At 32.1% G+C, this 24954-nt stretch overlaps 3 protein-coding genes across 4 annotated transcripts in view; 1 reads left to right on the top strand and 2 right to left on the bottom strand.

Moving 5' to 3' along the window:
- Positions 1–250: 250 nt before the first annotated feature.
- LOC131841859 (mitoguardin) overlaps positions 251–24954 on the bottom strand; it is a 62239-nt gene continuing 37535 nt past the window's right edge. Inside the window, exons 4-10 of the mRNA XM_059190214.1 lie at positions 4402–4568; positions 4030–4218; positions 3516–3625; positions 2891–3059; positions 2533–2637; positions 2115–2243; positions 251–1530 (exon numbers count right to left, since the gene is read on the bottom strand). Coding sequence (XP_059046197.1) covers positions 1216–1530; positions 2115–2243; positions 2533–2637; positions 2891–3059; positions 3516–3625; positions 4030–4218; positions 4402–4568 — 1184 coding nt within the window. The 3' untranslated portion in view covers positions 251–1215. The remainder of the gene's footprint in view (positions 1531–2114; positions 2244–2532; positions 2638–2890; positions 3060–3515; positions 3626–4029; positions 4219–4401; positions 4569–24954) is intronic.
- Positions 5839–8049, bottom strand: LOC131841863 (uncharacterized). Its single transcript, XM_059190225.1, has 4 exons — positions 7907–8049; positions 7512–7712; positions 6498–6789; positions 5839–6204 (listed from the first exon to the last, which is right to left on the bottom strand). Exons 2-4 carry the CDS (start codon positions 7710–7712, stop codon positions 5912–5914), a joined length of 786 nt encoding a protein of 261 aa, XP_059046208.1. The 5' UTR covers positions 7907–8049; the 3' UTR covers positions 5839–5911.
- LOC131841861 (protein unzipped) overlaps positions 9967–24954 on the top strand; it is a 36380-nt gene continuing 21392 nt past the window's right edge. For both annotated transcript variants that reach the window (XM_059190224.1, XM_059190223.1), the window contains exon 1: positions 9967–10249. The gene's annotated coding sequence lies outside the window, so the exon portion shown is untranslated. The remainder of the gene's footprint in view (positions 10250–24954) is intronic.

Here is a 24954-nt window from a genome sequence, read left to right as displayed (position 1 = left end):
TATAGTGAACTTGAAGATTGATACGAACACTTGAAACTTAACGAAATACTATATTTTTATAAACAGTTAACGCCATCATTTTAGATCTATTTTTTAGTGTTTATAAAAACGTATTTAAGTTATATTCTGCATACAATTACATTGGTATATATCTCTATCTCAATCATTTTGGAGCTGTAGTATTTATTTGAAACACTAAAATAATTTTATTTGTTATATTACTGTGGACATATACATTTTTAGTGTGTCTACAGTAATACAACAAATAAAATTATTTTAGTTTTTCAAATAAATACTACAACTCCAAAATGATTGAGAATACAGTGAATAGCAATTTAAAAGCATATAATTTTTAATCTTTTGATAATACACGGTCAATAATTTACATAATTGAATTAATTGAGTAAGTAATACGCTATTACGTAACTTTTTATTTTTCAATGTATTACTACAGTGTTTTAAAGAATACAAATTTTGTGAGTTTATTTATAGAGTAGGTACTATCTAAACGAATTGCATCTATTTCAAAAATTCTCTAACCATTATTCTAAATAAGCATAAGTAAAATCTATTGTCCAACCCAGTCCCAAGTCGGGAACGAAACCTAATCCTCAGAAGAAACCTTCGAAATCTCGTAAATTATAATATTAAAAATGCAACTGTTACTACTTTGCGAGAACTATACTACACCGTATTATAAAACGGTCACTATAATAAATACATGATTTCAGTGAATGATTGAATACTGCTCATTGAGATTATAATAAGAAGCTTAGTGTTAATTTCAAAGCTATTATGTAGATTGACTGATAACTAATAGCAGCTGATACAATCACTTTCTCTTAAATATTATGAGGAAGTACGTTATTGCAGAGATTATCATAATACATTTTCTATAACCAGTTACAACAAATCAAAACATTAATCGATAACAGCTGTTTTATTACGTAACGCAATTGCAAATAATTCTTGAGTGTAACATATTAGAATCGACTAATAGGTAGCTTATAACATCAGCAATTACAATTGTTAAACAGGTCATATATAATTGCAACAGTATGAGTAGGATTTAATTTCATTGAAATAAGAATTGTTAACAAGTGCGTTACGTAATTAAGATCAGGGAATGTTACTTTTTGTAACTATAATTGCGCCAATTTTTTTTCTCTGTTTTGACAATGGCGGTCAGTCTCACTTACTATTGTGACAGTGACACTAGTTTCTTTCCGCTATCTTATCTGTGATGTTTGCCGCTCTTAGGCGAGCGTGTTGCATTATATCTACGGAGAGGTCTTCTACTGTGGTATATCGGCACTTTTGGAAACTAAATAGATCCGTTATGAAGCCTACTATCTCTGATTGAAAACTTTGGCACACATCGCGGAGACGTTCCCTTGGTCCTAGAAAACCCCACACCAGTACTGGTAGTAGATGCTCCGAAATTGAGTAGAAATGCGACATGAAACCTTCAGGGTACTGCAAATAACGTCTCTTGGCCTTTATAACTGACCATACTGCTGTTGTTAAGGCCTGAAAAAAATAAAATAAATAGTAAATTACATAATACACATAAACGCAGGAACAGAATATCTGGATATAGTTTGCTCTAGTCTGTCTTTAATAACGGTTACAAAGTAAACGAAAATAATAGTCTAACCAAGCTATTAACACAAAATTACAGCAAATGTCAAAAAGGTTGTATTATTTCTTTAACAACAAGATACACATTATGGGCAAAAAAAAGGTGTGTGCGATACATGGAATGCTTGTAGGGGATAACCCATTAAACAAAGAGAAGTGGGCGTCCCAAGTACTCCTGTCTTTTCAATATAGTCGAGTGGTACAATGCAGAACAGAACAAATGGAGCAAAATATTGTATCATAGCGGAGGCGAAAACACACGCCGTCTACAAAACAGACCTACACCTAATATTTATTTTGTAACTTTGAGATAAATATAGGAGCTTATTAGTTTTTGTTAATATTAAAAGAGGTATAATTTTGATGTATTTCAATACATCAAAATTACTACTAATTTATACAGGAGGGTCGAGGGTATTGGCACTAGGTGCTTTCTGTATATCCTGTAAGAGATTCTATGAAGAGTTACGTACACTCTCTTTGAACCCGTCGGAGAGCCATCGATTCCTGACGACTGCCAGTACAGACGAGGGCGGCGCCGCTAGATCCTCGAAAGCGTCCAGCAGTATGTAGTCTAGTACCACATCATAAAACGTCAGAACCTGATACAAATATTAGCAGTTTTTAATAAACAAATAACACTTGCAGTAATACAAGTACTGGCAAGTTACTATATGGGGCATGTGACGAGGCTGGAATGATACAAGTAGAATATTCAAAATCTTCACTGCTTGAACATTGGTCAAAACCAATTAATAATAATATAGTAGGTATATATAAAAAAGGTAAAAAATATTTTGCAAAATGTTTGGCAGATGATTACAGAATGGTAGTAAATATTATAAAATCTTAATAGATATTACAACTATAATATATCAGTAATGTAGTTACCTTGACGCCTTTACTAAAAAGTTCCTTTTCAATAGTCGGCCAGTTAGTGCCATCTGTCGTCCATGACACCATTTCTTCATATGCTACTAAGAATTCTTTCGGCTCCTGAAATTAGTTTAATTAGTATTTTAAACTTTATTTAATTACTAGCTATCTGCACTGGCTTCGCACGGGTATATTGTATATCTATATTTAGTGCTAGCCTGAAAGGAAACTGATTGCGAAAAGGGGTTGTATTTATAATTTTAAGTTTCTATCGGTAGTGGGTACAGATGTCCGTTGATACAGCAGATAAATACTATTAGACAATCAAAAACATCATTATATTTTAATTATGAATATGTATAGAAAAAGTTACCTTATCAGCAAAAAGCAGTAAGTCTGTAAGGACTTGTCTGCCAGCATCCACGAACCACGCCCAAATGGCCGCATCCTTGAATACATTTTGGAAGGCTAGCCTGAGGCAATGAAGCTTACACAGGAACTCCGAATCTGAACTACATTGTACTACATCAGTACGAAGTGTTCTAAAAAGAAAATATTGTTACAGCATAGTTGATAATATTAAAATGGTTTCTTAAAATTAAAAGTTTTTTTCGACATACTTATTTAAAATTGTTTTTCTACTCACGTGGTCTATGATGAAAGTGAACATGTTTCATAAAACTATGGCAAGTTTTTCTTGTACGTTATAATGTACATACAAAACAAACACATTTTTACGACTGTTATACCAGATAGGGGAGTAAGAGGCATTGTCAATGCTGTGATAAAGGAAACACAAATATCAATTCAAAAACGTAGTCGAGAGAGGGCGGTAAGCGCATTCTCTGCCACGTTAGACTTAAAAAAAACTGTGCAAAATAACCCAGCAAAATGTGGACATGACACATGTTGCGTTCTCCGTTATAATATTATCAGTAATATTTAGGTTTCAAGAAAAGAAGAATAAAAATATTTCTTTTATCTATTACGTCTCTTACCTATAAGGTATACCAGATTCCAGTTGCTTTACTGCTACTTGATATAATTCTAAATTATCTAATTCAGGCAATATCTCGGTGAACTCATCGAAATCTCTAAGATCTGCCACCTGAAACATCAAAAGATATATTTATTTATGATAATGGTTGTGGCAAATTCACCTGTATTTTATCACGACGATTTCCAGGAGGAACCGCCTGGAGGTCAATCTAACATGGTATGTTGCCTAGCAATGTAGTCATCAATCCACATTACTAGGTGTTTGGTGGTGTATATACATGAAGTGTCAATGGGCAGGGCACATAGCTCGTAGGACAGATGGTCGTTGGGACTGTGAAGTCCTCGAGTGGCGATCGCGGATCCATCCGGTGAACGCAGCGTGGGAAGGCCTCCAACAAAGTGGACCAACGATCTGGTCAAGATCGCTAGAAATCGTATGCGAACAGCGCAGGACCGATCGTCGTGTAGATTTTTTCAGTAGTGGACGTCTTCGGGTCTGAAATGTTGATGTACCTGGTCCTCGGCGGAGGCGAAGGACTCCGCGCTGGAGTGGTGGTCGCGGCGCGTGTGCGAGGAGGCGGTGTGCGTGGACAACAGCCGCGACCGCCGCCCGCCTAACGACCCGCCCTCCGCCGCGCCGCCGCCGCTCTCCGACCGGAACAACACCGACCGCTGGTCCAGGAACAGCAGCTCGCACCGCTCCTGTACCAAGGTAATACTCTTTATACAACACTGTAAGATTTACGACCGTCTAAAAAAAGTTTATACATATTGTCGTCGTTAACTGTGACGATTTCAATAATTATAATTATATTTTTATTAAATAAATACACGTTAAATCTAACGATCTAAATTGTTTTCAAATATTAGTTTTATAATCCGTACCTGCAAGAGGTAAGCATTCTGCAACAAATCTTGTATCTCGCGACAAAACTCCGCCTCCTCGGGCGATGTGAGCGCCAGTGTGCCCGATACGCCACCTCGGGCACCCAGCGAAAAAGCCGCTAGAGCGTCCTCCCAATAGTTTATACTCGTTTCTAATGCTTCCATACCTGAAATTTAGGTAAATACAGCATAAGACAGTGTTTCTAACAAAATTATATATGATATCTCGTCTATACACGCAGAACGGCTTAAATGAGAGAATCAAAAGAAGAGAATGTTCAAATTATATATGTATATGATCTAAATTATAAAAGTGCAAGTTTATGAGTATGGATGGATGGATGGAACAATGTTTGTTACTCTTTCACCCAAAAAGTACTGAACGGATTTTGATAAAACTTAAAAAGGGTGGCATGCAAAAAGAGTATATAATTAATGTATATAAGAGGCCAAACTGGTTCTAAAAAACACTATAATATGTTTTTTAGAACTAGTTTCAATCAAATATGGTGAAGGTTAAATTGAGAAAACTAAGTACATGATTTAAGGAGTATTAATTATAAATGATGCAACACATTATGCATTAAATAATTGTATTCATGATGCTATTTACAATTATTATAATGTAGCTACAATACATCAAATATAAAAGAATCACATAGTAGAAAAATTAACTTCAACTTGTATTTTATTTTTATTAATTCGATATATGCATTTTTTAAATTTCATTCTAATTTAAATACATAGGTTTCACAGAGAGCACTGAAACTGAGATCACGTCAGCACCATGTTTATGAAATTTACATTTATTAAAATTAGATTGGATATTCTCTCTTAGAAATTCACCGAATATTTTCGCTACTAGGTATGTTATAAATGAAAAACTCTGATCGTGTCTCGATATAAAGAGAATCTATCCACAAAATATATTTTTATTTTATAATACTGTTGTGTTCGTAGCTCAAGATCATAAAAAAATAATATGTAGATTAACAATTTTACTTTGCATTGTAGGAAAAAATATCTAATTCGTCTGTATACTACAGACGAATTAGATATTTTTTTATATTCTATAAAAGTCCTATAAAAAATAAAAGTAAAATAATAAAATTGTATTACTACAATAAAATTGCTTTTGTTGTGCATTACACAATTAAATGTATGTATGTATTATAATAAATATGTATAGATATTTAACTTCATCCGATTTATAAACTTTATTAAAAAAATCATATATCTTAAATCCCGTTTTAACTATTTCCTAAAATCACAAAAAAAAAACAAGTTTTATGTAATAAGGCGGTTACATTTAATTACAAAATTAAATTTACGTATATATTACTTGTATAGTTTACATATTTTCTACATAAGTAATATTCATATGTATATTAATGACATAGTTATAAATTTTGAACTTATGTTTACAAAAGACTAGTATAAAAATGTAGACTTATAATTAATAATATTATAGTTAGAAGTATATATAGTTATATAAAAAATAAATTGTAAGTTATAAGAACACATCTCCCTTTATACTGGGTCCATTAGTTTGCACTGGATATACTTGCTGCAAGTGTTGTACAGCATCCTGTATACCACTATTTAAGTCCTGCACAGTGCCAGCTATAGCAGTCAACGCATCTGCTATTCTGTCCTCCAACATAGCTCGTCTTTCTTCTTGTGATCTCATTACAGACGCTATAGATTCTAAAGCTTCTGCCATACGTTCCTCTGCTGCGATTCTTCTTTCTTCTAGTTCTAAAGCCCATTTAGGTGGTGGTGTTACAGGTCGAACATCATCATCTAAAAATAATTGTCAACATATTCATTATTTTAATTTCCAGATAAATTGATCTATATTTAGTAAATTTTAATAATCCTATAGCTGTAGATTTATAAAAAGATTGCTTATTGACTTACTTGATGAAAATATTGTATTGATCATATATTACTCAAAGTGAAATATAGCATTTAGTAACTCATATTTTACTGCACTAAGCCTACCATACAATTGTAGTGGAAAGAGGAGATATGATTGTACCATCAAAGCCATAGATACTATAACACTAATTTACTGTTGTAATATAAACACACACCTTTTTCTATCTTAGTGTTGCTTGTAGAACTCCTCACTTTGACATTAGATACAGCAGACCGTGCTTTTACATTTTCTAGAGGCTCAGAATCAGAGTCCTCGGCTAAGAAGTTCTCTAACTGCTTGGAGGATGATACAGAAGCTGTAACCGATCCTTTGCCACTGAGCTCAAGAACTCTCACTTCTAAATCATTCAGAGGCACAAATCGATTGGACCCACCACCTGACGCTGATTGAAATCTTCGAACATCAGCTGCTTTTCTTCTGCACTTATGACGCCATTCAAACCAATACTGAAACATATAAAAGAATTTTATTATTAGTAGATTTATTAATGTAGTAAGTAAAGCTAAAATATAGGTCATAAAAGAATATAAAACAGGTCAGGAAGAATAATAGGACAAAGTTGGTAACAGTATGATGTTCTAGGCACCAACAGAACCAGTAGAAGAGAACAAAAGTGTGGTGACAATGTTAAGGAAATAGTGGGTTCCACTTAGAGGATGTAAACGATGGTCAGAACTATAGGCAATAGAATTTTTTACTGAAAATCTTTATAATTAATTCATTTAAATAATAAAATTAATACATAATTAATTAATTTATCTACAGCAATAAAAGCTATCATTATTAAAATATACCTTTCAAATATTTTAGTTGTCAGCACTTAGTAATATTGTATTGTCATTAGTATAATTTATACATGTGTATATATTGATAAAGGATTCCAAATTCATATGAGCATATCTATACGAAGCAGCAGTGTGTCTATCAGTAGTGCTTTGTATAGATATGAATAAGATGCTACATTGTGGTGATATGGGTATGAATCATTACATTGGGAAAATTTCATGTAGAATCATTTCAATATGTCAAAAAATATTTAATTTAATGACAAAAATACTCCAAAATAAAGATAGAATATAATAACCATAAAACATTGCTTTTTTTACCGTTATTTACTTAATTTACTAGAAAAAATAATAAATATATAACTTTTTAAATAATAATATACCTTCTTCCATCCTTCCGGTGTTTTCAAAGCACCTGATTGAACAGCATTGAGCTGTTTTGCTAATGCTGCCCATTTCTGCCTGGTAGCCTGATGACATACTGGTGTACCAGGCGGTAATCCTTTTGACATGTCTTTATTATCTTCAAGAAAGTCCATTAGTATTTCTAATTGTTGCCTTACAATCCGCCTAGGAGGAGCCATCTAAAATAACATTTAAAATAAAAAACACATGCTAGTTATTAATTAAAATTTGTCAAATAATAGAAGTTAGTCGACACAATATTTTCATTAATAAAATAACAATTATTTAGTTTACCGGTACTAAAAACATTCAAAGAAATTATATTTCTTATATATATCAGAACATATTAAAAAAATAGAAGAAATTTACTCACATTGCAAATTTTTCTAAGTACATGAAAATTAAAACACTAAAAATCGACTTTGCGGGCTAAAGGCAATGTTTATAAATTTTAATAGCGCGCGATTTCTTTGACACAAGCAATCTCCTTCAATTATAGCACAGCCACAATGACTTATACACGTAATGGCGACTTCCATTACTATTCATTCATAGTTATCGCTAAATGCTGTGTTGCCACTTTAACTTCCGCACTATATGTCACTCACTTTCCTTTTGCAATTGCAAATGGAAAGTGATTCGAAGTGTCTGATGGTTAAGAGCAAATTTTAAATTCCTGGAAGTTACCCTCTTTTACGGTGTTCTATTTAAAATACTGACATAGAATCCGGCCCCCGTAAACGACTTTCAAGAAACGGCAAAATTTTAGATATCTGTAGTGGCAATGCGGAGATATTAAAGACCTAGCAATTTCCTAGAAACTACCAAAAGCGAATGAGTACTTCTTTGTGGTACATTAACAATTTACTATTATACTATGCATCTTTATCACTATACGAGACTAAAATTGAACTGTTTGAATAAAATCCTTCATAATTAGATAATATTTAATGTAAGTAAAACTTGGGTTACTTAAGTAAATAAAGTTTGTACTAAGTAATATAAACCTATAATAGTATAAGTAAATGCAAATAATTCGTATGATCATGATGTATTTTTATTTTTTGTAATAAAGTTTAGGTATATATTTAATATAAAACAGCGCCCCCTATGATCTACTAGCGGTATTACATTACCACTCAACTTCGTAATATTCGTATGAAGGCAAACAAGATGGCATTATTGTACTTGTAACCATGTTGCGTCTATAAAAATAATGAAGGAATCCAACACTATTCTATTTTGATATATTATTATATCCTTCTGCTTTAATCTGCGATTCCTCACATAGGCCAATTTAATTATTTTAAAAATATTGTACTACTTATTCGAAATAAGAAAATAAGAAAATGCTGACACAAAGTCACTAAAATAATAAAGTTTTTATTCAAGTCAATCAACTTATCACTTCTGTTTAAACATTAAAGAAGTATCAACGAGTAATGAAACAATTGATTGGTTGGGCAGTGGAAAGCTTTTTGTCACATGATCACATCGCATAACCAAATCGTTTTTGTCCGTTGTAACTTGCACCGTCGATTTGAATTTAGGAAAATGGTCCTTGAAGTGAACCTCACAAAGTTGAAATTATCGCCATGTACATATATTTTTTTGAAGTGTTTTTTTTCCACAGTCACGAATACTTGTGAATTTGACGCAAGTACCGGTACTCAGTAGGTACCTACACTGTGTTCAGCTATTTTCAGAATCGATGTTTGTTTGTTTCTCTTTTTTAGTTCGTCAGGAGAAAAATACTATTAAATATTAAAACATGGCGAATGTCAATTTTTATAATAAGTACCTACCATAGACGGGCACAAAGGAAGTCCTCTAAATGTAGCGTGGGGGATAACCATTTTCGAACGGAACCTCAAACGAGCGTCGTGGCTAATTACATAGTGGGATATTACCTTGAATTATAGACACGTATTTATTGATAGTCCATACAAATCTGAACGACACAAAAAGAAGGTAACAAATGGCAAAATCCGACCAACACTAATGCTATGCGACCAAGGCAATGTTAATTAACAAAAATTATCCGCAAATATCCTCCTCCATCCATCCTATAAGCGTTTCACACTGGACACAAAACGTTCAGCCTAATGTGAATATCTATTATTATAAGACCGTTAAATGCTGTGTTTACCCCGTCTACAATTACAGTCGTGAGAGTAAAATATTTAATTCAATGTGTTCATACAAGGACCTGTCGTCCTTGTATCTGTGTTATTGTTAGATATCGGTATTTATCCTAGGTAGCAAGACGTATATAGTAGTTTCATCATGGAGTACCGCAGGAAACCGTTGAATTATCGTTCCCCTGGGTAAGTCCACAGTGACGGCGGTGGCGGGCTGGTGGCGCCCGATCGTACCGACCGCGTCACCGAAACGCGCCTCGCGCCGCCGCGCCGCTCTCGCCTACCGGTTGCCGGCACAGCAGCGCGCTACACCAGTCCACCGGAGACTCCGCACTGCGGCGGTATATTACTACGTTATCAATCAGCGAACCCACTATTACCCGAAGTGTTGCTTCACAAGCCGTCGTTAAAATTCGTGAATACATACGGATAAACAAGTGATTAGGCAAAACAATACCAGTGTTTGTGTGTGTCACATACCTGCAAAAAAATCGCGGTTCTTGTGTTTTCTTAGAAGCTTCGCATCACGTCCCTATCGAATTGACGCCGATTTGAATTACATATTTCGAATACAGGTAAGAATCAATAGTTATTTTGTTATTTAAAATCTACCTTTCATAGGAAAATAAAATTAATTTTACTTGCAATGAGTGTTTCAATTGATTTTATTTTTATTTTCTTCCCACAAGTAGGTATATTATATGATTCTGGAATTTAAGTTTAAGTTTCATTATCTCATCATCATCTACAAGTAAATTACTTGTATAAAATAAAAATATATTATAGAAATAAAAGAATATTATTTCTATCTTATTTCTTCATTTTCTTATTATACAGGTATGTACCTGTATAATAAGAAAATTATGATTAATTTATACCGATAGAAATTGACTAAAACAACACTTTTATGAAAAATCGATATATTTTTTATAATAATCTATTAGAGACAAAATCAGGCTTCACACTGGATCTTGAGTTAATAAAAATTTGCAGGATACAGATGTGATGCTATTATTATACAAGTTCAAAGATTTATCCTTGAGCTGATAAAAAATTGCAGGGTACAGATAACAAGATATTATTAGATGTGTAAGTTCAAAGATATGTTTGTAAATTTATTGTTTATTCAAGATAACTTCATTCCTACAAACCCGATAAGTTCTGGTTCTATATGACACAATTTTCTGAAGATAAGTTTATTTTATAGAAAAGTTATAAATTATTAGAGACCACAACCGACACGCTATTGTATAAATTTATATATATATGACCTGTCTGTATGAATTTATACAATTTTTGTTTTTAAATATTCTTGAGAGTATTGATTGTAAAAAATTTGCTAAATCAAAATCATTTTATCTGGAGGATGAGTGGCACATTCGAAAACTAGAGAGGACCTCCTAACATGTTTCTTGGTAAACCGGTTCGACAGTCGCTTCATCGTGAGACTTATGCAATCGACGTTTGATCTGATTTTCAAATTTAATCTGTTCAGATTTTTCTTCCTTATTTATAACGAAAAGTACAACAGCTTTGAAGATATTGTATTCTTCTTTTTGTCAACTATAGTAACACTAATAATACTACTATTTCTTCTTAATTTAGCGATTCAAATTTATTTTAAAACCATTTAACTTATAACAAAATTTTAAGGTAATTTTCAGTGCTTGCGAACTTAACATCCTTATTATGTAGGCATACTTATTATTATATGAATAAACGACAATAAAATATGGCTTCTCAGTAAGTTATAAAATTTTTATCTTATGTAAAAATCAATACTAAAAATTACATTACAAAATGCAAGTTTTATATAGAGGAACATCTGTCCAACTTTTATAAATCATGCGCTCGTGTTGTGGTTTTACATTGCAAACGACAGCTGCATATCCACGTGTCCCATCCCAACAATAAATAGATAATCTTCTATAGTCGCAAGTCGGCATTGTTACGGAATTTGAAGGGAGATTTAGACATATTAAATACGTAACGAGATACAAAGTGTCAATATAGTTGTGTTTACCTAAAGTCTGAGGTAACATTATTTTAGAATGAAATAAAAATAATATAATATTTAATACCTAAATGCAAATTCAGTTAAGTACATTCGTCTATACATACTTTATTATGTGGGTAAATTTTTAATATATGGGCTACCTACTGACATTATTTAGGAATTCAAGCTATATCTTTACAAATAAATTCAGTACGTATACAGTAATGCCTTCTTTAAACATACCATGAAAGTTACTGGCATTTATAAACGTTTGTAAGGTTATTCACATCTGTTCAAGTTTAGTTGTCAAATTTGCCTCGCCTTGTATGAGGATAACATTTAAATTAGATTTGGTGTAAACACATGTTGAAGGTTACAATACAAATGGCGGCAAACAGCAACAGTTCCGACTGTTGAACCCCGGTGAGTACTCATCGCGACACCGACCATTTGGCGTCGTTGTATCGATCTGGTGCTCCACCGCCGACGTCATTTGGGAGACAGTCTAACAAAGTACAATTAACCTCTATTATATTTTTTTTGGTTCACGAATTAAATATGCGAATAAGATTTGTTTACATAAATATCCGACAAGTAAGTAATTACGATAAAATAATGTATGTTGTTAGTTCTAAACGTTATTAATATTATCAGGGAGATTTCTTAACGTGAAGTGTCCCACTGAACTATTGAGTACTTTTTTTTATTGCAAATGGTAATAAAAATGGCATAAACTAATGATACTCTTGGTGGAAAGCAGTGATCGTTGAAGCGTTTCTGAGAACTAGGATATAATATAACATTTGCATCCGGCAATATTTCTTTTCTTTTATGTTCGCATTCAATGACCACTTTATAATGGTAGTTCTGGTGGATCTTCGCTCACGCCGTAGTCGTCACATGTCCAACTATTAAACAGAGAAGATTATAGTAATCTGTCCAGTTGAGAAGAACATCTCTTTTGATGTATAATATATTACTGTAATTACATGTATGATAATAAACTCGTCACAATTAGTTTAGCGTTACATTGTAGAATATTCGATTTATATTTATTATATGTATATACGATATCTCTTGAGTCGGTATAATCACAAAACCCTATTTTAAACATAAAGATAAATCTGAATAGCATTTGAAAATAAATCTATATTGTTGATTTAGTGTAAGTACATTTTTATATCTAGCTTTTGTATAGGTCTTAAAGGTTTTTCACTGCCTCAAGACGAAAACCATTTGGCAGGGCCTCTTACAAAAATATTTTCTTTAACTTCATAGCATCACTTCCGCAGTTGCTTATTACCGTTGGAGCAGCGTTTACTTTTAATGTATCAGCAATTTTAAATTTAAGTTCATCGCACTCCGTTGATGTCTCTGTGTGTGTGTGTTATTTACCACAAAAGTAATCATCTCTTTAGTTGCAGTAGTTGCTGTACAACGTGATATTGTAACATAAAGACAGACATGTTTTCAGATTATGTCGCTTGTCCAGAACGTGGCAATCCTATAGTAGTAGACAGAAATTTCTTCTGTTCAGAAAAACTGCTGATCGTCATTTTACAATAATGGCTATTATAATTGGATATTACGATGATGATTATAGCGTACTAGTTCTTCTTAAGTATATTCATTTATTCATTGTAAACAATATAAATTGTGTGATAAGATGCAAGGTCTAAAACATATTAGTAACTTAAAAAATAAATTCTGTTAATGTCAATACTTATCCAATAAGAATGTTCAATCTAGTTTTAAACAAAGTAAATCTGAAAATAGTTATATATACTGTTTAATTTTCAATGATAAACATTTAATTATCAATTCTGAATAATTCATAGTGTAAAAGGATTTGTAATTAATTCTCAAAGTTTCAACCCCTGTTATGAAATTCATACGCGTATATAAAGCTATGCACCCCAAAGTCCTGAAACAATGTTGGCCTACTTAGCTGGCGGAGACATTTCGCGAAGCAATAAGTAGAAGCGTTGTAGGCTGGAAAATTGCGTCAATTTTTGGGGCGGCAACACCCCTCAAATATCATCAGATAAATAGCTTTTACAAGGAAAATTTTGTAACCTACTTAATTTTCCGTCTACTGCATCAGAAATTTTACTGAGATACACGGAATATTTCATTATACTAGTACGGTGACACCTACGAGTAAAAAACAAATAAAAAATTATTGAAATAAAACAACATAATATTATACAATTATAATTATACCGCTTATTAATATACTTTTATACATTACCCGATAAGAAATTATTAAATTATTAAAAAGCTTCGTGGCTTTTGTTTTGTATAAACATTGATTATTGAACCTTAAGTTTGTAAAAAGCGATTTTATTAAAATTGAACCTTAAAACAAATTAGCCTGCGATAAAGGACAATAAAATATTTATTTAAAAATTACATGCTTGCTTAAAATGGTGTAGCCAGGCAGAAGGCCAGCCTAAAAGAATTTAGAGAATACACCTTTGTTAACTTTATATTTATTTTATTATAGTTCACAAAGGGTCGCGGTTCGCATTTTACGAGTGTGCTGTGCAAATTTAAATGCACGGGTTATTTCTTGTCTTATGTCATAACATAGCCGTGACCTCATCGTTTAGGTCTAGGTAAATATGTCACTCTTCCAATCTCCACAGAACGAGGTCGCGTGATCGCCTCCCTCGGGCAGGAGAAAATGGGGAAAGCTTTTTGTAATATAGCCTTGCTCGTTACATCCGCATGTCATAATATTATGAAAGGATCGCATCATCGCCCCTTTTATATCTTTTGATGCTTGTAGGTAAAACAGGTACAATTGGCGATAACGTAACGCATTTTGAAATAGAATTTAATATGACATGTATTCTCAATCTCATACACATAGTGGAAATACAAATAAGCAATTGTAGCCGATTGATTAGTTGACATAACAATCAGCGAGGTCAACTTCGACAGTAACGAAGGGCTTGTGGTCTAGTCTGGTAGAAATGCCAGATAAGGGGCTAACGGAGGGCGATTCTCGTATTCGTATGCAGGCCGCGCGGTTGGTGGCGCGATCGATACGCGCCCGCGCGACGGCGTCGCCACCCTCACTCGCGAAACTTACAAGTTTACTTCAACATTTGCTAGAGATTATTAAATTCTTTCCAGACACCTTTTATATCAACGTGAGACTCTTGAGGGAGTAAACTCACTTTGCCCAGGGAAATTCCATTTTTAGCAACATTCACAATAATCCATCTTTATTTTTGTCATATAAAAGAGTGGAACGATCTCTGTTCTATGATTATAGTAGTAATAGTAATAAAGTCACCCATAGTCGCTTTGGTAGAATTCTGTGAATGGTATCCCAAGCGAGAAAGCTCTACAAAGATGTAATTTTCCAGTCGTTAACTGGAAATATGTTCTTGGTTACCGGCCACATTTATGCACTAACTAGACTTATATTTAATTGCGCAGTTAAACACTCGCGTAACGTAATAGAAAATCTTACGGTATGAAATTAAAATACTTGTAGAACTATTTGATAAAAAAAGGAGTATAAAATAAATAAACTCTGTATAGCTTACGAGTATACAGTGAATAAAAATTAACAGCGAAATATTGAGTCGCGCATACGTTTCTAGATAAGAAAATGACATCATCGTCGACAGAGATCAAGAAGGGAGAAAAAAATAATAACTGTGACAGGAGCATTCCAACAAGTGAGCATTGAACACGTTCGGCCAGTGCCCTGGTGGCCCTGATCTTCACAAAAGAAACGTTTGATGATGACCTTTAATGACCCCAGAACATGAACGTAGATAAAAATATTGTGTGGATAAAAATTATACCTAAACAAGTTCATGTTTTATATTAAGTTAGCTTTTACGTTAGTTACCTGTTCATTTGAATATATGATAACCTTCAATGGAAACAAGCTTAACTCACATCGTAGTAACCGTAGGTGGTGTTACCAAGACATTATTATTACGTTTGTAATGTTTGAGATGTACATTTATTCCGGAACTAAGGCTAAAGATAAACAAAGTTTATTAATTACTACATTGCCAAGAGTGTTGATGTTTTTAATAAATTAATGCAACAGCTAAGTGCATAGCAGACATCACAGAGAGATTTTACGCATATCTAGTATTAAATAGTTTTTGTTTATGTTGATTAATACACCTACACTGATTTTAATTACTATTAAAACAAATTAAATTGATAGAAGATATATTTAATCATAAACGAGATTAAATTAAAAATTAATTCAACAAAAACCAATTGTAATTGAAAATATGTAAATGCTACAAAGTACCACCAAAGCTTAACATACCATTGGTTAACTTTCTATTGTATTCTATTTATAAAACTATTGTGTTGGTTAGTGATACAAACGTAGTTTATAGTTTTAGATCTGGGCCCAGATATTACGTTGGTAATGTTGTTATATTTAAATTGACGCGGTGTTCCAACTGTTTTCATATTATGTTATATTATTATTACATCACTAAGTCTTACTAAAATATGTAATACTCATATAATAAATATTAATTAATATATATAAAATATATAATACAATGTCTTTGTATTTATATAGGCGTAACTTAGCATCCCTTCCAGAGAAACACATTAAACAATTAAAACTTGCTGTATTAACTTGCGGCTGAAGTATAAAAACCTATAAACATACATAGTACTATTATACAATGAGAAATTAAACACAAAAAAAGAGAAACTTTTAAAATTTACGTATGTTTTAGTTCTATACATTCTAAACTAAAGATTTTTCTTTCTTCTAGTGTAATGTTTGCTACCAATTTAGTTATGATTATGATTTGCGAACATCAAAGTTAAGAATATTAAGCTATAATATATTGAAATCAGTACAGTTCTATTGAGTTTATGTATGTTAAGAATTCGAACGATCCACTTGGGATGAGACTAACGCCTAAAAATAGGGAGTACCCGTAGCAGACGGAAATGAATTATTAGTAAAGGTACATTAAAATATTTATATAAGACACGCAGTACGCATTCCGCCAAAATCTCAGAGAAAGATTAAAGAAAAGAATTAGGTAACAGTTTGATTGACAATTCAATAAAAACAAGAAAATTATATATATTATATACCATACAGTCGACTATAAACCAGACCTGATCAACCGACTAACTGAATTGCACAACTCAGCGTTTTGCAAATTGTTATCAGCTTGGTCATTGTCTACCCGCATGTGATCCGATAGTCATTTATCTAGTGTTATGAGAACTAGTAAGTTACTTACTTCCTCGTTTAAAGTTGTATCTGATTATTGACATGTGTGAACATTTATAACATTGGTTCATGTACCTTTTATTCGTAGTATTAAACGCTTTTGTAAAGTTAAACTAAGTTTTGGAATTGAAAACGCAATGAATAACTTGTACGCAATATCAAGAAATATTTCTGGTATTTTATTCTCTGCCAGATTTTTATGGCTGCGATTCATCGTTCGATTGGATAATAAAGAGGATAACAGTCCAATACAACAGCCTTCTTGCGTGGGTACCTGGGATGCGATCCCTTATTGTAGTTTTTTTTGTTGCCGGGCCATTGCTCCCAGTCTCAGACGACCCTTTGGCCGAACAATGATTAGAGTGAGCAAGGGGAGCGAGATGCAGCTGCTCTTTTACTTTTTATACAACAAATTCTTGTTATTTTCGCTGATGGAAGTTACTGGGTCGCGAAATGCGGCCAATTCAATTTTCTCGACAGAGATCCTCGACGCGTTTCATTTCCCTATTTTGGATATCTTGAGACAAGATTGTAACCGATGATGCACAAAAACGTATAGAAACCATTAAAGGTTTGTAGTGCCATAGATTTAACTTCTTTTACCTGTCTTAGTAATGTAATGCATATAGGTACATTCCTTTACATATGAAAGTTGAACTAGAACATATCTTGTATCTTCATAAAAACTAGGCTAGGAATCAGTCCGTCTCAATGTTTACCACACATGAGCATAATTTATGATGGGGTTCTTTAATTTAATCAATAATTTATAAATTGTAAGGAAATTCCTATTTAACTTTCTAATACTAAAATATTTTCACAATATTTTGCTTCGTTACTGTTTTGTTGTGTCAAAATCGGATGGTCCATTAAATTATCTGTTATGTCACCTGGACTATATTCAAACTAAGCAAAGGTCAGATATTAGTCATTTTAAAACGTTACATGATGCCTAAAATAATCATGGACCACATTAATATAAATATATGTATAAAGATATTTTAAACATAAATAATGGGTAACTTTTCCATTCGGTAGTCTTAAAGTCATGTGATATTACTTAATACTAAGCAATTTGTTGACATATACAAGTAATTCGATCTGAGTACATTGAAGTATGATCTCCCAAATATTATCTACTTACTAATTCAAATTCATTTATTCTAGTAAGATTACCGATAGTGCTCTTTATATTATTTATTCATTTATGCTGTTTATGTTATTTACCCTTTATGTTATGTTATGTTATTTATTATATTTAATTATTACCATAAATAAATATTACCATTAAAATAAAAAATCCTATAATTGAAAAGAAAATACATTTCAGTTGACTACAGATCTCTAAAAGTACAGCTAAGATGCGTCTAACATTTATGACGCAACGTGAAACGCAATGTGGTTAATTCTTTATGTGTTGTGCGTACCTGCAACTTTTTCTCGAGGCGCCAGACAGCGGCGAGGCGGCGGCTTGTCGCTGTTACTGCATCAGCACCAAGTTTCTATCTCATGAATACTACTAATATACTTGTCTTCATTTAAAATTATTAAATACTGTAGCTTTCAACTTACTGTACTGTACTGGTATTCTTACTGACAATAGATGAAACTTTTTTATTTCTAAATTTATTGGAATAAAAATGTTAAGGGAAACTGGCATACATGAATACTTGTGAGTAAACCGCTTTTAAATTTTCTTATATTAAATCAATTTATTTTTACACAAGAGCGCAGATTAACTAACAAAAATTCTAATAACCAGTGAACATCGGTAATGTACGAAACGGCGTGTTTTATTTTATATACGGACACGGCTCATTTACGAATATATTGTATCTAAGATAATATTATTATTAACGCGATAGATCTTATTGGTGATGGATTTATTGATTACTATATAGTAAAATATGCCGGCCATATTTTGTTACAAATCTGTAGAAGTCTTAGGTTGCGCGTGAGAGGTGGTTCAAATTGAAGTTCATGGCCAACTGAACAATCGATCGTCGAGAATTCACGAGGTGCATGCCTTTTAGCTGCTGTGGCGGAACATATTGTTATAACATTTACGAAAAATTTAATTTAACAAAATTCAGCTTTATTAATTTATAAAGTGAAACTCGTTTTAAATTGTGCATAATAGTTTACTATGCCCACAAAGTAACTTATAATACAATAAATAAATATCAACAAGCTGTAAGTGGAATTCTAGTATAAAATTAACTACTCTCCATTTAAATACAAACCAACAAAACGGCTAATATAAAACATAGTAGGCGTAATAATATAGAGAGCAGGAGGAGGAGGATACAGAGACTCCTCTCAAAATGAATGATAAACAAACTGAATGAATCTCTTCCGCAATGGATTAATCTTATTAAAACATTTATTTTAGGTAATAAAACAGCACTTTCAAAGTACTACATATAATAAAATTAAGGCAAACTAATGTCAGATATGAACATATTTATTGTACACAAAATACTGTCGTCACTAGAACTAACAAACAGGCTTTCCGCAAGGAGAGGTGTTATTAAACCGTCCCAGCTGCATTAACGAAGCTCGGTTAAAATTAATTACTTACATTGAACCAACAAGCGGTTATCACGGTCACTGTGAGGAAATTAAATGAACACGCGCAGACTCTTCTTCGTGGTCTTTTCTTGTTTAGATACTGAATTATTCAAGTTAGGAGCGTAGCTCTAATGAACAACAATATGTTTGTAGACACGAGCGCCTTTTACGTCATAACTGTCTCAATAAAAGCATGGCCCCACTCATTACAATAACATCCATTCTCGTTTTATACATCAATGAACGTTTAAAATTTAAATTCGAATCTCATTTAGATTCTATGCATGGTTGAACGTGGCAGGTGTTATGAGGGCAAAGTCAAAAGGCACTAGCAACCAATATCGAATGTAGGGTTTCCGGCACGTGCCCCACTACCTGCTAATTACCACTCATATTAAACAAATTTCTATGCTATGCCGACTCATTATTATCTTCTTTACTAAAGTTAATAGTAATAATATAGGTAATTATCTCGATAGTTAAATCTCTGTTACGTTTAGTGTCGAGCTTTATGATCGGCACTAGTATAGCAGCATTGTAAAGTTACATGAATCGTGATTGACAATCATATCGTAAAAGTCTATCAATAACGGTACCCGCACCAAGTAATCCGGTTCTCACCGTATATAATTTAATATCCGCCCAAATATAATCCTATTTCCTCGGTAATTCCAACAAATGCTTTTCACAATGATGACATATACCGTTTCATATTAAAAACTTCCAAATGTTTATTTTATTTTGTATAGTTTGTTTAACGTGCTTTTTTTATATCTTATTTTGCTAATTTATCCTTTCATACTTCTTCAATGGAATTAGAGTCTATGAAACTTGGAATATGTTACTGTATAATATATACGGTATTCTTTATTAGTGATGATGCAGCGAATATATTGGCCAGAAATCTTCCGTAAACCGTTAATGTTGAATATAATAAATTGGATGCCGTCATAGGATGATCGAAGGCATGACAAAAGTGATACATTGGAATCCAAGAGTAAAACGTGTTCTTTACGGGTATCATATCTAGCACACATTTTTACTCATACCTTTTTATTTCTATCCGCTGTTACTGTGAAGCATGAAATACGTGCTATTAATTTGTATAATGTAATGCACTGTAAATTAGTTTTTTTATATATAGATAGTTGATACTATACCAGTTTTTTTATATGATTTTATCTAAGTTATTTATTTAATTTCTAATGAGTATAAATATTATTATGTTACGTGACCTCGTAAATATGTATGTTATATTTCAATGACAGGTTGTATTTTAACAACATTTTGACTACCTTGACAAGACCCAGAAGGGCAACTCGCCGATAATAAAGTTATAAATCTATTTATAGTAACTATACAGTCTGATGTACAAAGCGTTTGAGCGTTTCATAACAAAGTAGTCTATGTATATCTGCTTATATAGCTTTCGTAAGGACATCGGTGCCATTCTTGTTCGAGGACAACCACAAGGTCTCGCCCGGACGAAGGGAGCGGTGTCCTTGGCTTTTCCATTCCTGACCTCACTCCGAAACTAATTATATTTAGAACAAAAAGCACAAATCTCGCGTGTGGTGTTTTAAGGACTTAACGTTAAGGTTAAGGGTTAAAGGTTTGAGGATTTTCTTACCTAGTAATAATTTGATTTTACACTTTGATGACATTCTAAGGATAAATACCTATTATTAAGGGATTCATTATATTTACGTTTTCTTGAATAAAAACTAAATACCGCTGACATTTATAAAGTTATTAATTTAAAAAAAAAGTATCATAATTTGTTTAATTTTTATAAAAATTCGTTACCTAATATTAAACATGGGTTTTATATTATAATTCTATAGAACTAACCTACATATTATGCTCAATTAGTACATGTAGTTTTTAGAATTATAATATACTTAATGTTCTTTTAAAACATTGATAAGATATTGACCGTGCAAATTAAACTTTATACATCGCATAAAATAATTTAAAATTACTATCCATATATGACTCGATTCATCGAACAAAAGGTGAATATTTACGTTAGTGAAATACTAAATGCAATACAAACAATCTGTGAACCTTCTATTAAGAGGGCACAAAGGAATATAATTAGTAGAGTACTGAAGCAGACAATGTGCTAGTAACGGGACATGGTACTAATTGTGAACAGTGAACTAGCTCTTCCGTTATCCGCTGCGATTGTGACGGTATTTTCCGGGATCAACAATATAGACTTTTTATACTTTACAGCTATATAAATGACAGTAAATTAAAATTAACGAAAAATGCATTCAAAGAAATAGAGAGAAAAGTTAAAACGACTGCCAAATAAAATGGCTGTCAATTTGACGGCATGTTAATTGTATATACAAGTAATTATTGACCGATTGACGAATTATTGACGTAAATGATAATTTTTCGAATGTTTATTTAACATCTGCTTTTAATAAAAATGCTTACAATTATATAGTTATATATAGTACAGGGTCTGCATTAGGGGTAATATATTACCGTTTTCACCGAGAAATTATACAATATTTTTTTAATAATAAATCTTTTAAACTTGACAATACACATTATATCTTCAAAATTTTGATAAAAAATGATACATAACATTTTACTTCTCAAGTTTATCAAAGTACCAAGCGAAGTACGTTCGTCCATGTACTAGTTTTTAACAAGCAGCAGAGTTAGTAAGTTTGCGACGTGCTTTATGTTTCTTGTCAAATGGTGCAAAATGTTAAATAAATACAACAGAATCCATGCCATGCTTGGAATAATGGATTCGAATTTGTGAATTATTCCATTTGATTATTCCTAAACCTTTTTATTTTGTGTTCTATGTCCTAAGAGTTGGGGTTTATTCTAGTCAAATAACAACTGAAGAAAACCCACTCAACAATAATAGCAACTAAACCTTGTACATTCGTCACATCATCACTAACCAAAATGTTATTTAATTTCGTTTTGAAAAAGTATCCACAATCGTTGTCATTTCGAAATGTCATTTATATACATTTACAACTTCTTTAACTTATTAGTAACTTCATGAGTCAAAAAGTGATAAATGTATAGTTAGTTTTAGTTGCTTGTTCATTCCTTTAGTTACTGTTGGTAGAATTAAAAACACACTTACACAGTGTAAATTGTAAAAATCAAGATGTAGCAAAAGCAACGCTACTGTGACAGATGTAGTCAGGAGACATGTTGAACAAGCACTCGACTTATACACTTGTCCATACTTGGAGCTAAGCTCACGTGCGGTATCTTCATAGAAGAGCTCTCCAGATACAACACAAACGTAAGCATACCCGTACAAATGTTTGTTTGACAACAATATTTTTCGGATCACTACATATATGTATTCTTTACAAACATAATAGTCTACTAAAAGCTACTAAAATAATTTAAATTATATACGAATTCTTGGAAGTTAAACAATCTCGAGATAAAAGGTGAAATATTAATAATGAAATGATAAACATTATTAGAGTTTGGGCAAAAAATAAGATTGTTATATACAAAAACAATATTAATTTATACGTGATTAAGTAATTAACCTGCGAAATGATAATAATAGTTTAGTAAATCCTATCACACAAATAATTAACAAAAAAGTTTCATTTTACTGAAGATATTGTTGTATGTTTATACACCAAAACAATTGTAGTCGAAATCAGAAATACTTCGGACATTCGGTTAGTTAAAAATAAGACATTCAATAAAATATATAATATGTATATAAAATGTCACTTAGTATAATTACTTTATAATATTACTGAAATAAGACATACCTAGATATGTATTGGATTTCGAAATATCAAATTACCAATATACTTGTATATCCCGTTAGTACACGGTCCAGCAATCATCAATCTCTTATTACCGACCTATGAATTCGTTCGTACAGAATCTGTGAAACTACCTGTAATCTATATTCGAACTCAGTAAGGGATATAATTGAATGCATTTACAGATAAGCCAGGTGCATGTACATTAAAATCACCACTGACCGCCGTGATCAAGAAATGTTCAGTTTGATGATGCTTTGTTTATCTATTAGGATCTAAAGATAACAAATTAAGATAGTAATGGAAATATAAATCATGCATCCAGCGATTTCTCTAACTACTCTACTTTTTAAGTGGCGGCGGAGATAGTAATCTGCGTCCGTATTAAAGTGATAACGAGCCAATTGCTAACATTCAAATATATCATAATTTCAACCATTCAATGGCCACAACTAACAAGGGCTTCCCCTTAAAGTACAATGTCACAAGAAAGATTCTAAATCACTTACCGGTATACAATGTTATTATTATTAATGTGTATTAATAATAATAACATTGTATACCGGTAAGTGATTTAGAATCATTCTTGTTACATTACTTACCTATGACAATATAATGCAATGATTGAATGAAATACTCAAACTAACGAGTGTCACTTCAGTTAATTCTAATTTTAAAATGATAAATCGATTCGCTAATACCATAATTAAATTGGCAAATTTTGTACCTAATAGCGGTAGGTAATGAGTTATAGAAGTTAAGTGAACGAATTAACGTATTCGTAATTAGAACATACATAATACGTGCAAATTAATTGCACCATAACACGAAAAAGTTATCAAACTTACCGAGCCGGTAGTGTGAATGTTATAGAATACGTACTTTTATGTACTAACATAAGCTATACGCAATTATCTAAGCAATTGCATTCGTGTAATAGCTAGTGCACATAATAATTAGTTACTGGAATGTAGACTACGGCCTTGGACATTGTCATCATTCTTAGAAATAGGATTAATATTTATGTTAAAAAGTTAATTGATTCACGGCTACATTATTCACTGAATGTTCAATTAAATTTACAACATGCCTAAATATTACGATTTATACTGACTCATAGAATACATAGAATATGTAATATTATGTTATCTGTGATAGAAACACGATGTAAACAAATAAATGAAAATAAGCTACATATATCGAAAATTATTTAAGTATTTAAATTTAACGTAGATGACTTGAAAATAATTGTTTAATTATGATTGATTGATTGATATGATGATTTATTCAGTGTGGATGATGACAATAACAACAATAAAGGGCAATCTGCGTATGCTGTTACTGCTACCCTACATCTAATTTTTCAATGACATTACAATAATAACATTTATATACATTTATCAATTCCTCGCCTGTTTATTCCGTTTGCAGCTGACAGTGCGTTAATAGCTCTCACCACATGGTATGCACAGCTCTCGGATCCTTTCAATATTGCAGCGTTTAGTGAATATTCATTGCGCATGCTTTGTTGTATATTATTCAGCAAAGTACTCCAATTAGAGTCTATTTCCCACGTTACATTATTTAACTTAAAAAACTGTTCGATAATAAACTCATTAATATTTAACTAATAATTCTGTATAATTTCACAAATATTTTGAAGTAACAGAATAATTACTTATAATC

This window comes from Achroia grisella, unplaced genomic scaffold (assembly GCF_030625045.1).
Source record: "Achroia grisella isolate CSIRO2021 unplaced genomic scaffold, CSIRO_AGI_Agris_v1 utg1971, whole genome shotgun sequence".
NCBI classification, from domain to species: Eukaryota; Metazoa; Arthropoda; class Insecta; order Lepidoptera; family Pyralidae; genus Achroia; species Achroia grisella.
Note: the sequence above shows the minus strand (reverse complement) of the source record. Positions and strands in the feature narration are given on the sequence as shown.